This window comes from Sinocyclocheilus grahami, unplaced genomic scaffold (assembly GCF_001515645.1).
Source record: "Sinocyclocheilus grahami isolate Dianchi unplaced genomic scaffold, SAMN03320097.WGS_v1.1 scaffold83.1, whole genome shotgun sequence".
In the NCBI taxonomy this organism is placed as follows: Eukaryota; Metazoa; Chordata; class Actinopteri; order Cypriniformes; family Cyprinidae; genus Sinocyclocheilus; species Sinocyclocheilus grahami.
In genome coordinates this window covers 824,284-839,735 of record NW_015505262.1, presented here as the reverse complement: position 1 = coordinate 839,735, position 15,452 = coordinate 824,284, and the positions used below count along the sequence as shown (strand labels likewise).

At 36.4% G+C, this 15,452-nt stretch overlaps 1 protein-coding gene across 1 annotated transcript in view; it reads right to left on the bottom strand.

The window, feature by feature from the left end:
• Nucleotides 1-1,129: 1,129 nt before the first annotated feature.
• LOC107586549 (calsyntenin-1) overlaps nt 1,130-15,452 on the bottom strand; it is a gene marked incomplete at its 5' end in the record, with an annotated part of 19,916 nt that continues 5,593 nt past the window's right edge. The window contains 13 exons of the mRNA XM_016273972.1: nt 1,130-1,514; nt 2,444-2,628; nt 3,055-3,190; nt 4,081-4,226; nt 4,407-4,577; nt 6,719-6,963; nt 7,143-7,291; nt 9,388-9,545; nt 11,384-11,434; nt 12,525-12,687; nt 13,109-13,230; nt 14,337-14,585; nt 14,794-14,979. Coding sequence (XP_016129458.1) covers nt 1,326-1,514; nt 2,444-2,628; nt 3,055-3,190; nt 4,081-4,226; nt 4,407-4,577; nt 6,719-6,963; nt 7,143-7,291; nt 9,388-9,545; nt 11,384-11,434; nt 12,525-12,687; nt 13,109-13,230; nt 14,337-14,585; nt 14,794-14,979 — 2,150 coding nt within the window. The remainder of the gene's footprint in view (nt 1,515-2,443; nt 2,629-3,054; nt 3,191-4,080; nt 4,227-4,406; nt 4,578-6,718; nt 6,964-7,142; nt 7,292-9,387; nt 9,546-11,383; nt 11,435-12,524; nt 12,688-13,108; nt 13,231-14,336; nt 14,586-14,793; nt 14,980-15,452) is intronic.

Sequence of the window (15,452 nt, the reverse complement as noted above, 5' to 3'; positions counted from 1 at the left end):
TAATTTTGTTTAGTACACTTAATGTAACTGACCATCTAAAGACAGTAATTTAGCAAGAGGTCTGTTGAAACGGTACACAACGGACTTTTCAATGCTCACATTGTCGATAAATCACCAGCGCACCCATTTTCCATTATTCGGACTGGGTTGTTAGAGTGCATACTGTGATTCCAATTGGTCTCTATTTATTACAGAAAATACAAGCACTATCACTTAAGAATGGCTTAAATAACTGCAGTGTGCCTAAACTGTACAACATACAGTACCACGCGAAAAAAACAACAACAGTATATTCATCACCTGAATGTGATTATTAGTCCCCAAAACGTCACTGAAATAAAAACACTGAAGCCTTGGTGCAGCTTTTGTGCTATTGCAAGCCCAGCTAGGATTAGCATATGTAAAGCAAAAGCACTGAACCAACTCTACGCCCATCCAACACTACGAAACGAAACGGAACGAAACAAAAAGATGCACACCCACCTCCAAGAGAAAAGACAAAATGAATGACGCTTTGCCACAGAAACCTCAGCCTCTGGGTTTCTCTCTGTGAAGCGGACGTCTTTTGTACGAGCATGAGATTTACTGAAAGTTTCTGAAACATGCTAAGAGCATCTGACATAATATTCTACAGCAGGTACTGAGTTTTTTTAAATACCGGAAACCGTTGGTTAGGCTTTCACTAACACATTGACTAATTACATGGTTTTGTCTTATTTACAAAATATCAAAAAGCAGTTGTTGTCTTCCATACCCATGATTCCAAATCTTGCCATGCAGAATAAAGAGGAAAAAAAGTGATCGGAAAGAGTTTTTTCTCAAAATTCCTGTAGCAAATCAACCTAAAACATTGTGTGCAAGGAATATACATTAAATCATTCTCAAAGCTCAATTTAAAAAGTAAAAGTGCAGGGATGTGTCCATACAGAGCTTAAAGAAAATGCAAATGCAGGCCAGGATTCCCTCGGATAGGACAGAAAAAGATTAAATAAATCAGGAACTTGTATTGAGATAGCTGTGATACTATACTACACTGAATACCACCACAATAAGATGTCGGTAGGGAAGCCTTGGCAGGTGGAAATGAAGCGGACTGTCACGACAGACACCGGATATATTTGTATCTATATTGTACATATATTGTATAGTTGTTTAGTTTTCAGTGTTTTCCGCATTTTTACGCATGGCTCCTTAGGTAGGGGGAACATGAGCGTCCCTATTGGCAGAGGGATGTGACTGTGCGTGGGTGGATTTGTCATTGTGTGAGTTTGTGTGTGTGTGTGTGTGTGTGATGGTAAGTAGTGTGTACTGTGTGCTCAGGAGGATCAGTAGGTGGAGTCGTCCCACTCCAGCTGCTGCTGTCTGCTTGAACCCTGCTGGTCTTCCTGTTCGCCACCCTCGTCCTCACTGCTGTCTGACTCTGCGCTAGTGATGTCGTCTTCCTCCTCTCCATCCTCGCTATCTTCCTCTTCCTCATCTCCTTCCTCTTCGCTGCTGTGCTGATCCTCGTAAGTCTAAGAGGAAGAGAGAACTGGACCTTCTTTAAACTGCATAATAGATTTATTCAAAAGATTTGAGTTATGAGCAATCAAATTCTTATTATAAAAACAGGGCCCAAACCTTTTTGTCAACCGAACCCCTAATGTAAAATATTTACTTGAAGCACCCCATGAGATTTTACATTAATATTTCAATAACTTTATGACACATCTGCATGTTCACTGATGTTGGTTAATGTCACATGCTATGAAAGTAAACAGATAAAATATCTAACCTTTTTAGTAAGTGTTACTAAAATGTAAAATTTTTTGATTGTTTTTATTTTAGAATACATTTTGTTTATATAGAGATTTGGCTAAAAAATCTATTGTGATTTTGACGTCATATATTGCAATTTTGTGCAATTGCAATTTGACCTCTGGTAAAGTTATAATATATAATATAATAAACATACATACATACATACATACATACAGTGATTATCGTACATTATAATATAAGCTCTAAATAATAGTGATTATATCATATTATACAGTGATTATTGGATTTTTAAAACATTATTAAAAAATATATTTAAAAAAATTAATTAAAATGAAAATCAAACTAATGATTTCAAAAGTGAACCAATAATTTTATTCCAAGCCTCTACAATGGAAGTCCCTGCTTTATGAATCACATCAAATTATCTCTCTGTAACGGCAATATCACTGAAATGACCTAATTTAGTACTTCTTACAGCAACCAGAATGCAAAAAAATAGCTGTTTACTTGACTGAAAATCCATATTAGTGGACAAATGAACGGGAGGAAGGATGGTAATAAAGGGGCATTTTTACAACAGTACATCGAGTATTTTTGATGGGTTTAGGCCTCTGCTGCATTAACTATGCATGAGTGTTCTAAGAGCGCTGAGCGAGCAAGCTCTGTTCCTTTTAGAACGCACCTCCATTGGGTTGACGGTGATGGTGAGGGCAGAGTCATCCCAGTCCATCTCGTTCTCTTTGCCGTTTTCCTGGTCCCTCAAGGTGCCCTGGTGGGCAGCACGGATACGGAAGACGCCAAGGATGATCATAAACACCAGGAAGCTCACGCACACAACAATAACGATGGTGGCTGCGCTGGGGACAACTGTGAAGAGTGGATGGACACAGATTAGCATTTGGTATTTAGGGTGATAAAAACCTAAAAGAGGTTGTCTGAGGTGCCCCTCACAGGCTGTCCAGATGTTGTAAACAGCACTTGTATATAATCCCTAAAAGTGCGCCATTAAAAACAGGCTAAGTACACGGCGCTCCATAACTGCCCTACTTTTTAAATTGACTTTAAGCTGCGGAAAAACTCATGGAAAGAAATTGAATTCAGGTTTGAGCTCGACATTAAACAGCTTATTCATTTGATAACAAAGTCTGGATTATCTTTAATGAGAGATTAGTGCAATAATCTAGGAGAGATACTGTGAGAGATGAAGCAGCCAATGAAACGCCTTTATCTCCAAGAGAAGCTGAACAAATGGGGGGGGAATTGGGGGGGAATGGCGGGATAAAGAAGAAATACCTGAGGCCTGATGCATGTTAGCCAGGTTGTGTCCAGACAGGTCCACTGAAGCATGCTGTACTTGGTTGATGAACTGAGGCTGTACCATAGCGTTGTTAGCATGATCCATGGGGTTGGCTGTATGGATCACGTTGACCTGATTACATAAATAATAAAGACGGTCACACAACTGGCATCTGCATAGTACAACACAATACAGTTTGCTACAGAATCAGTCTCTTTATATCCTTATTTGGCTTATTTTGATATAGCCTTGTATACAGCATTTTTATATTAACAGAACCCTTAAAAAAACATTGATTTTTAGCATTTATACATATAATGTAAATTCATATAATAAAAATGTGCATTAGACCATATATAAAATAAAAAAATAAAAGCTAGAAAATGATTTATATAATTATTTTTTTTCAATTTACACACTACAGTTGAAAAGTCTGGTGTCCATTTTTTCTTTTATGTTTTTAAAACAAGTCTCTTGTAATCAAGGATGCATTTATTTGACGAAAAATACAGTAAAAACAGCTTTAAAAATATTTGTTTTCCATCTAAATATATTTGAAAATGTAATTTTTTCTTGTGATGGCATAGCTGAATTTTCAGAATCATTACTCCAGTCTTCAGTCACATGATGCTTCAGAAATCATAAATAATAGTTATTATTATTAGCAATGTTGAAAACAGTTGTGCTGCTTAATATTTATGAAGAAACGTTTTTTCAGGATTCTTTGATGAATAGAAAGTTTAAAAAAAACATTATTTCAAAATAAATCTTCTGTAACATTATAAATGTCTTTACTGTCACTTTTTATCTATTTAATACATTGTTGTCAAATAAAAGTATTAATGTCTTAGTACAAAAATCTTACTGACCCCAAACTTTTGAAAGGAAGTGTGTATATATACAGTTAACTGTAGTAAATATAACTGTAGGTATATAGCAGAAACTATGGTTTTAGTGGGACATTTTAGTGAAAGTAATAAATAATTGTTTACATTGAGGACAGTGTGTGTGGTCAGCTATACCTCGACTTTGAATTCATTGCTGATGTAGCGGCCATTGAGTTCAGAGCAGACAAGTTTAAACTTCCTGTCAAACAGAGCCTCTGTGTGCCAGTTCCTGTAGCGGATCAGATGCAGGACCTGTTCATAGTTCGCCATGGTGTTAACCCCTGTGGACAGAGACAAACTTTAACTATTTGTCAAGATTACAGTACTGAAGCTTTTAATACCATTAGATCAGCCATTCAGCAAGATGCTGGATATAAACTACCATGAACCAAACTCACAAATATAATCCAAAAAATGTGTGCGAATATATTGCAGTTTTGTTGATGTAGATGGATGAGTACCTGTGATGACCATGCCCACGTTGGAAGAGCTCATCTCCAGAGCTCTCTGCTGGATTTGGGCCAGATCCACCTCCAAACTCTCATGATCTCCATTCAGTTCATCTCCCACCACAGTCACCTCACACGTGTCCAAGTTATGCATAATCTCCTCAGATACCACAGTCTCTTGCACTGCCAAAAAACAAAAACCATCCGTCAGTAAATTAGAGCAGAACCTCTCCATTTGATTACATTTAATCTCGGAAAGACTTGAATGTTCAAAAACAGCCCACCATGCAATTTTATGGCAAATATCGATTGCAAGGAGCAATCTGTAAGAAATACTTACAATGCACTAAAACATAAAATAAAAAACATTAGCTAAGAGAAAACGTCTTAAGACTTTCTTTTCCTAAAGCATAAGCTTTCATCCCAGAATCTATTATATAGACAACATGAGTATTTCTGCCACTTATTTGAATATAAACATGTATTGAATATAACATGTACCAAAATATTGCTCAAATAAACTGTTTAACCATTTGCATTTCCATTTAATATGCTGTTCCAAATCAATATAACATCCTCTCTTGTGTACAACACGAATGTCATATAGATTTGGAATAAATTATGACAGAATTTTCATTTCATGGGTAACTTGTCCCTGTAAAATTCCTCTTGTGGCCAATGTGGAAACTACTCCTGGTCAATCTGCTTACAACTTCTTTTCTCTTTCATGATCCATTTCCCGTCTCTCCACCTTTCTCAGCAAAACATGTTAATCTCACATTCCCAGCGTACCTGTTGGATCATCCTCGCCTCCGGCCTCGGTCTCAGCTTCCACCTCCACCTCCACCTCACGGGTGATGGTGCTGACGATGCGCAGCTCAGGGAAGAGCGTAACGCCTTCTGTGCTCTCAAATTCAGCTGCTCCACGGGCAAAATGGTCAATTCCACTGAGGCTGATCTTTGGCTCCTCTGGCTGGAGAACCATGACGTAGCCTTCAGAGTCAGGCACGGAAATGCACGTCTCCTCATTGAAGCATCTGAAGAATTACAAAGGAATGTAAATTATAATATATTCATCATTATGAGTGTGCTAAAAGTATGAAAAGAATCATTCTGTTTCATTATTAGCTTTTCCATATACTGTGTTATTCTGGAGCAATAATGTTTCAAAGTGGGCGGGGCTAGCTAATGTGAAGCAGCTGAACTGAAATTATGGAAACTAACTTGACAGTGGTGGAGACGCGCAGATGGCGGATTCCTGGGGTGGGGAACTGCCGGGAATTTAGGTAGGAGATGTGCTGCATGACCTTCTCAAAGCTCTCAATGTCATCTCCCTCCAGAGTCAGAGAGGACTGGTTGGGGTTAAACTCCACCTAGAGAGAGAAAGAGAAACATATATCCATTTGATTAACCTTGGGAACACAAATTAAGACATTTTTTATTAAATCTGCTAAATATGTCGAGCATTGTATTATTATATACTTTATTATAATAAAAATTATAATAAGATGAACTTGGATAAACCATATATTGCCGTAGTCGTGTGTTTATTAGTCACGTTGAATTAATGAAAGCAGTTAAATCTTCTGTTTATTCAGCAACAGCTATAGGGATTTCCTGGGTTTCTTCTGCCAGGCGCATTTGGAGTTTCAGCGCGAGAGCGCCCTCTGGCCTTCGGATGGAGATTTACTACTGATCACAGAACCGTGCTTCACTGAAACATACGCATGACACGTCAGTAAATTAGAGCAGAACCTCTCCATTTGATTACATTTAATCTAATCTAATAAGACTTGAATGTTCAAAAACAGCCCACCATGCAATTTTATGGCAAATATCGATTGCAAGGAGCAATCTGTAAGAAATACTTACAATGCACTAAAACATAAAATAAAAAACATTAGCTAAGAGAAAACGTCTTAAGACTTTCTTTTCCTAAAGCATAAGCTTTCATCCCAGAATCTATTATATAGACAACATGAGTATTTCTGCCACTTATTTGAATATAAACATGTATTGAATATAACATGTACCAAAATATTGCTCAAATAAACTGTTTAACCATTTGCATTTCCATTTAATATGCTGTTCCAAATCAATATAACATCCTCTCTTGTGTACAACACGAATGTCATATAGATTTGGAATAAATTATGACAGAATTTTCATTTCATGGGTAACTTGTCCCTGTAAAATTCCTCTTGTGGCCAATGTGGAAACTACTCCTGGTCAATCTGCTTACAACTTCTTTTCTCTTTCATGATCCATTTCCCGTCTCTCCACCTTTCTCAGCAAAACATGTTAATCTCACATTCCCAGCGTACCTGTTGGATCATCCTCGCCTCCGGCCTCGGTCTCAGCTTCCACCTCCACCTCCACCTCACGGGTGATGGTGCTGACGATGCGCAGCTCAGGGAAGAGCGTAACGCCTTCTGTGCTCTCAAATTCAGCTGCTCCACGGGCAAAATGGTCAATTCCACTGAGGCTGATCTTTGGCTCCTCTGGCTGGAGAACCATCACGTAGCCTTCAGAGTCAGGCACAGAGATGCACGTCTCCTCATTGAAGCATCTAAAGAATTACAAAGGAGATAAAGCATAATACATTCATCATTATAAGTGTACTAAAAGTATGAACAGATTACTTTTGTTTCATTATTAGCTTTTCTGTGTTATTTTGGAGCAATAATATTTCAAAGTGGGTGGGGCTTGCTTGAGTGATAGAGCTGAACTGAAATGATGGACACTAACTTGACAGTGGTGGTGACACGCAGATGGCGGATTCCTGGGGTGGGGAACTGCCGGGAATTTAGGTAGGAGATGTGCTGCATGACCTTCTCAAAGCTCTCAATGTCATCTCCCTCCAGAGTCAGAGAGGACTGGTTGGGGTTAAACTCCACCTAGAGAGAGAAAGAGAAACATATATCCATTTGATTAACCTTGGGAACACAAATTAAGACATTTTTAATTAAATCTGCTAAATATGTCGAGCATTGTATTATTATATACTTTATTATAATAAAAATTATAATAAGATGAACTTGGATAAACCATATATTGCCGTAGTCGTGTGTTTATTAGTCACGTTGAATTAATGAAAGCAGTTAAATCTTCTGTTTATTCAGCAACAGCTATAGGGATTTCCTGGGTTTCTTCTGCCAGGCGTATTTGGAGTTTCAGCGCGAGAGCGCCCTCTGGCCTTCGGATGGAGATTTACTACTGATCACAGAACCGTGCTTCACTGAAACATACGCATGACAATCGCAGCTTCTGCCTAATCGCAATTTATCGCCTTTGCAATTTAATTTCAATTAATCGTGCAGCCCTAATTTGTGTTTTAAATAGTAACCAAAGTCATGAGATCTTTGAAATCATGACAACTCTCAGAAGATTTTAGCATGGTAATGGAAATGACAATGTTAATGTATTTGGTCTTGGCGGAACAGATCTGCTACACTGCTGAATTGCTGCTGCTGTTGGTTATTGCTATATTTGTAGATTATTGCTGCTGCTGCCAAGCAAGTACAGGAACTTGCTACTGCCAATGCATATGCTGATACAGTGCTGTGAATATTTAAGACATACTGCTGCTGCACAAATAGCATATATAATAACCTGTAGCATAACTATACAGGTGGAGCTGGGGAAGGTGGAGGGTTTCAGAGGAACTCTGAAAGCGTGCTGCGAAACGCTCTAGTGCAGGGGTAGGCAAGTTCGGTCCTAGAGAGCCGCAGTCCTGAAGAGTTCAGCTCCAACCCTAATCAAACACACTTGAACAAGCTAATCAATGTCTTCAGGATTACTAAGGCTATAGGCAGGTGAGTTTTTTTTCAGGGTTGGAGCTGAACTCCGCAGGACTGCGGCTCTCTAGGACCGAACTTGCCTACCCCTGCTCTAGTGAATGCTAACCAGCCATTTAAATGTTACGCAGTAAGCTCACTGGCTGCGTATGCAACATGAATCAGCTTTTGCTAAGTTGTTTAACACTGTGAATATCATCAGTTTGTGTTAACGATCCATCAGTCTGCACCATCTAGAGTTTCATGAAAGAAATTGGCATTAAAAATAATTTTTGGGAATTGAAAATCTTAAAAATATTAGACGAAAAAATTACTAAAACTAATCTGACATAAAAAAAGTAAGTAAAGCTATTAATCAACATTAATATAAAAACAAAAAAATTACAAAAGCATATATCAAAATGACTAAAAATTTTACTTGATTAAAACTAAAATTAAAACTGAAAATATAAAAATAAATATCAAATCAAAATATTAATAAACACTATAATGGTCATAAAAAAACAACTTGCCCCTTTTAGACTTGCACTGTATTTATTTACTAACTGCTTGTTTTCTTTAAAAAAAAAAACTAACACTTGCTTCTCTAAAACTTGATTAAAACTAAAATTAAAACTGAAAATATAAAAATAAATATCAAATCAAAATATTAATAAACACTATAATGGTCATAAAAAAACAACTTGCCCCTTTTAGACTTGCACTGTATTTATTTACTAACTGCTTGTTTTCTTTAAAAAAAAAACTAACACTTGCTTCTCTAATCTTTCTGTATTCTATCTATTTGTTCTCTTTTATTTATTATACAATTAACAAAAGCAAAAAAGGCCTCTAACACTAGCTTGCGCTATTCTTTTTCTATTCTATCTGTTTTCTTTTTATTTATTATATGATTTTTAAAAAAAAACTCACTACGTGTACCGCGTTAAGCTAACTGAGACTTGTTATAGCACTTGCATATCATTGCTCTTTTGTTGATTTTGATTGCTTCCATTGTCCTCATTTGTAAGTCGCTTTGGATAAAAGCGTCTGCTAAATGTCTAAATGTAAATAAATAATACTAAAATAACACTGTAGAATACCCATGAGTTATTTCTCAGAGATCATAAGTTTTGATGCTTTCACAAGGCATTATGGTCATCAGTCTCTTTAAAACTTCATTTACATAGACCACATTACTCATTCACATTTCTCACCTTCACAGCAGAGGCTACTTCCTCTGGAAGCTGCACATCAAGACCTTCCTTGCAGGTGTAGAGGCAGTCGATAACTTTCTTGTTCTCCAGTTTGCCAGAGCGGATCATGAGTCCAGCCAGGTTTCCCCGGAAGTACTGAGTCATGAGGGCGCTGCCACCTACACAAACCCGGGGGGAGACAGAACCTGTTAGATACCAAACGTATGCTCTGCTGAGCTCAAGCATGCTCAGTGTGCACAGGCCGTGTGACTGATGTCATGCATGTTAAGTGTTCAGTGCTGGTGCCGGCCGGTGCGTCACACAGGATGATGGATGGCCTGATTCAGGCCTGCGGCCTCATGCAACTTTTGGTGGGACAAAAAAGGCAAATTAATGGGAATGAACAGAAAGTGGCACATAAAACATGATTGACTAAATCTACACATATTTGCATATTTCTAAATGGTTTAGTGGGGTAATGCTATGTGTTTTTTAACTGTCTTGTTATCAACATTTAAGGAATAGGTGACCCAAAAAGGAAAATCTGGTCATTCTTTATGCCGTTCCAAATGCCGTATGGGGCTATTATTTCATAAAACATACAAGTAGAATTTTTTTGAAAAATCTTATGCTGCTCCTTCTATAGCATGTCTGTTAATAGTGACCACACATCTGTCAAGCTCCAAAAAGACATAAAACCCACCAAAAAGCATCATAAATACAGTCTGGAAAGAAAAAAAAAAGGAAAAAAAATAATTTCAAAAGTTCAGAGTCAGTAAGATTTTTTAATGTTTTTGAAAAAAGTCTCTTATGCTCATTAAGGCTTCGATTATTTGATCAAAAAATTAAGTAAAAAAGTAATAATATGAAATATTACTAAAATGTAAAATATCCATTTTCTATTTTAATATATTTTAAAATGTAATTAATTCCTGTGATGGCAAAGCTGCTTTTTTTTCACATGATCCTTCATAAATCACACTAATTGTGCTGCTTAATATTTCTGTGGAAACGGGATACATTTTTTAGGATTCTTTGATGAATAGAAAGTTCAAAATAAAACCATTTATTTGTAATATTTGTAATATTATAAATGTCTTTGCTGTCATTCTTGATCAATTTTATGTCTTTGCTGAATAAACATTTTAATTCAATAAAAAAATCAATCTTACTGGCTCCAATGTTTTGAACTGTAGAGCATATTATTTATTTAATTTTTTTATAATTTATTATAAATTAAGAAAATAATTAAGAGAAAAATGTGTAATTCTTTTAACTTGGACAAATGAGTCAAATTGACTATTTTACAATGATTTTTGCTTTTTTTTGGAGCTTGACAGTTTTATGGAAAAGCACGGTGTACAAATTTCACAAACATTTGAAACAATTTTCATTTCTGGGTGAACAGTCCCTTTAAAATGAAAATGAAAGCATAGTATGTTTCTAGCTGTGTGCAATGTCCTCTCTAGAGTATGACTGTGTCTGAAGGACAGAGAGATGCAGGAGCAGTCAGAATGACCTCAGCAGTAATGTGACACTGAGTGATGCTGTAAAGCAGCTCTCAGAGGCAGCAAGGTCACACAGTGAGAAATGAGACACTGTCTGCTGCACTGATACCACTGGCATAAATAATCCTGCAAACTGCAGCAAGGAATGCAGCCAAACCCTCTGATTTATCATAAAACATGCAGATCCCTAAGGTCAGTTGGACTTGTTTTGCTTCTAATATACTGTGTGCTGTATACTTCTCCAGATCTGGAAGCAAACTGAAATTAGATGGAGCTAGACTGATGAATTAAGAAAACAGAATGAAGAACAAGTCAGGCAGGGTATATGACATGGCGTCTCTCAACTCTGTCGCATTATGCTACAAATGTTATGCCATTGCAGACTGAAGCTGTGCATAAACGGTCCTCCTGCAGCCATACGTCAAGCTGCAGAAGAACTGCACATGCACAGGGCGTTAATAGACGTGCTCTTTTGACATATTGGGGTGATAAGGAAAGACAAGGGCAACCTGTCAAAGTCTCTGAGAGAGTCTCAGTATCATTGTCATGTCCTGAGAGGTCTGTGGAGGCAAGACAGAAGAGCAGGGAAAGACCAGGGCTCAATATAGTCAAGGGAAATAAAGTCACTTGATACATGGTGTCATGCATTATAGAGGCCAAGAAAGAATTCTAATTCTAGAGAGCATTTTATTGAGCAAATATATATAAAACACTATATAAATATTTTATATAAGTATTTAATTCAACTGATTAAATGTAACTTATTTAAAAAATATTGAATACAACTACCAATTCTTATTAACAGTGTTGGGGAAAGTTACTTTTAAAACTCCTTTTACTAGTTACTTTTACTCCATAAAAAAGTAACTAACTGCGGTACTTAGTTACTTTTTATGGAAAGTAATGCATTACGTTACTTTTGCATTACTTTTTGTCACCTGAGCTGGGCTTGCTTAATAATTTTTAATAACAAAAAAACAAAAGTTATATTTTTGAAAACTGTAAAGGCCCTTTCACACCAAGAGTGATATTATTAAGCCTCAGGCTGATTCCTAATTTCTCTCAACATGGCGAAAAGGAGAGGTGTTAGTGAATAAATGGTAAAATAAAATAAATTAAAATAAAAAAAGATATTAATGCGTTACTTGACTAGTTACTTGAAAAAAGTAATCTGATTATGTAACTCGCATTACTTGTAATGCGTTACCCCCAACACGGGTTATTAATAATAATACTGTCATTTAATAATAATAACAATAAGAGTAAAATCCCTACATAAACGATAGGGTTTCTGTTCTTCATGCTTGTACCCTAAATAAAAATAATAATAGTAAAATTGTATTTATTTTGTATTAAAATTTTTAGAAGTACACTAGTATAAAAATGACATGGAATAAAAGCCACAAAACATTTTTAGATTAAATGAAGTCTTTAAAAGGTTATCTAATTCCTGACATGTTAAAAATTTCATATTACATCTATGACCGGGGTTATGAAATAAGAAACTCTACAAATTGCGAAGACAAACTACTTACTAATACAGAGCATGCTTAAATTTAAACTGTAGCTGGCGACAAATAGCTTTCAAGTCTAAACCTGAGGTTGCATCATTGTGTGTGAAGAGAATCAATAGATCATTAGTGAGAGTACCTTGCCAGCAGGCGCCGATGGTGAGCTGGGTTTCGATCTTGGAGGCATGCAGAGGGTAATCCTCCGTGACCAGGAAGGGCTCAAAGGTGGCACCATCCACAAACAAAGTCACTGCTGGGAACTCAATGTTCAACACATAGTGATGCCATTCTTTATCACACACCTGGGAGGAGAGATACCAGATCAGGGCCTCGGTTTAACTACAGATTGCATCAGCTAAAGCATTCACAGAAACTTATGCCTTCCTAAATGTACAGTTAAGTTTGCTTAAAGCAGGTATTTTAATGTTTTTAATGCTAAGGACACTCAGTTATGACAATGCTCTAGCAAGCAACCCCCTTCCTAAAATATAATTTGGCAGGCATATATTTTCATGAATAAAAATGCACTTTTACTGGTAGAAAGTCTAATATGGACTATTTAGAAAGAGAATGTTATGGATCAACAGCTTTACTTAAGTATGTTTATGCCCTAATTCAACACATGATGTGACCTATTCACTGCTAGTAGCTAAACATAGCATTTAATAACAAAAATGCATCTTTCAAAACTGAGTGCTTCTGAAGAGGCTCAAGTTGACTCACTTGATCGAGTTTCCAGTGGAATTCAGCTGGTTTGTAGTTCTCGGATTCGGTGGGTTCCTGACGCAGCAGCAGCACTAGACGACAGTTGTGTACGTACAGAGAATAGTGGTGCCTGTTCATCTCTGCAGAAGACAAATATACAAGAATAAAAACCACACTTCTGTCAATACACTTGTTTATCACATGACAGATTGCATGTTACAAATTTGTGAGTTTTTCACACTCAAATGCGGATAAACAGATTTAATGTGCACTGTACACATATCCAAGTATGCATGGATTGCTGCAGCCACACTCTCCTAGAAAACATTTAGCAATTTCCCATAAATGGGGGCATAACTGTGATGTAATCAGCCTTACATAAGGGCCAGCTGATGAGCTTTTTCTAGCACTGGGAATTTAGCTTCAATGACCAGAGAGTGAGATTCCCATTTCACAGAACTACTACAAGCAACCTTTGCATAACCTTCAAAAACATAATGATTTTTTTTTACAGCATTGCTAAATATATTGTTATACATTTTCAAACATTATATGTTTTTCTTTTTTAGTTAATGCATTCCATTCCTTTTAAAGGAAAGAAAACAAAACAATACAGCAATTTGTGTAATGACACGTATTTCAGAATATGTGTGTGCGTGTTTGAATGTAAATAACACTGGAACACTGTATATTTGGAAAAAGATTATAAGTGATTATTTTTTGGAATAGCACACATAACAGACAAATAAAAAAAAAAAAATTACAATAAAATAATAAGAAATGTCTTTACGGTCACATTTGAACAATTTAATGCATCCTTGCTGAAAAATTTATTCATTTCTTAAAAAATTATTGACCCCACACTTTTGAACAGTTGTGTATATTTATGTATATACATTTACATAAAACCAACAAAAGGAATTATTAAAGTGATTATTTTTTGTAATACTCCACATAATGCCTGGTAGATATCATGAGATGAAACTAAAATACAACAATAATAATATTAACAGAAATAAAATAACGGATTAAAAAAATAAAAATCCGCAATAAAACAGTGCGGGCAAGTACATCACTTTTATCCATTATAGTGCTAAATTAAATAAATGTGTTAACAGTGTAAATAACACATTAAATTAATCACATGAAATAACATGATTTTGACAGCCCTACTGAAGTAAAAAGATGAAGAGGACACACAAATAACACATCCCTCTCAGTCCTGTCAGTGTGTGAATGTCATTACCGGTCTTGTCAGAGTTGCAGAGTATGGTCTCCTTCTCCCTGCCTCCAGGTCCGTGTCTCATCCACACTGAGATGGTGAAGGGCTCTTTCAGGGTGGTGCTCACCACACCCTCAGGGACCTTTATGGCCTGGGTGCCATTAAACTCAAACACCTGGTCGCTGTCGTGCCCGTTGTCAGTGGGCAAGCCAACAGTCCAGTTGGCAGAGTTGCTTGGAGTAGGCAACAGCTCCACAGTGCCAGCGCTGGCACCTGGATGGGCACACAAACAGTTATTCATTAGAGTATCCCAAAACATTGTTTGCATCATGGTTCAGCATGTGCCGGTGTGATTATGGAGGTAATACGATTATGTAAATTAGTCTAAAATAGTTTGCACTTGAGTTGCTTAATGTAATAAGCACATTTAATTATCTTGATGTTAATGTAACTCAATAACAATAAGGATGTCTGGACTCACCACACAGCTTGTGCAGGGATTTTTCGGAGTACGTGTCGCGGTCACAACCCTTGCCGATGTGATTAGTCTCCAGCATGATGCTGACCTGAATGGAGGTGATTGGCTCCTCGCAGGTCTCCAGGTGCATGCTGGGGAACAGGGCTAGACTTCCTGTACCAGGCTCATATTCAATCCTTTTATTAAATCCTATCAACATCAAAGAGAAAATGTGTCATTCGCAAAACAGACTCACAACGAGTATTTAGTAACGCTTTACAATAAAGGTTGTACATGCTAATACTAGTTAAGAATGAACAATACTTAATATATGATTTACATATAATAACATTCAAAAGTTTGGGATTGGTATGATTTTGAAAAACAAAAAAAAACTGCTTTTATTTGATATAAAACAAAGTAAAAACAGTATTGTTGTGAAATATTATTACAATTTAAAATAACTATTTTCTATTTTTATACATTTTAAAAAGTAATTTATTCCTGTGATGCAAAGCTGATTTTTTTACTCCAGTCTTCGGTGTCACATGATTCTTCAGAAATCATCCTAATATGCTGATTTGGTGCTCAAGAAACATTCATAATAAAAAGAAATGTCAAAAAGAGTTATGATGCTTAATATTTCTATGGAATTCAGGATTCATTTGATGAATAGAAAATTC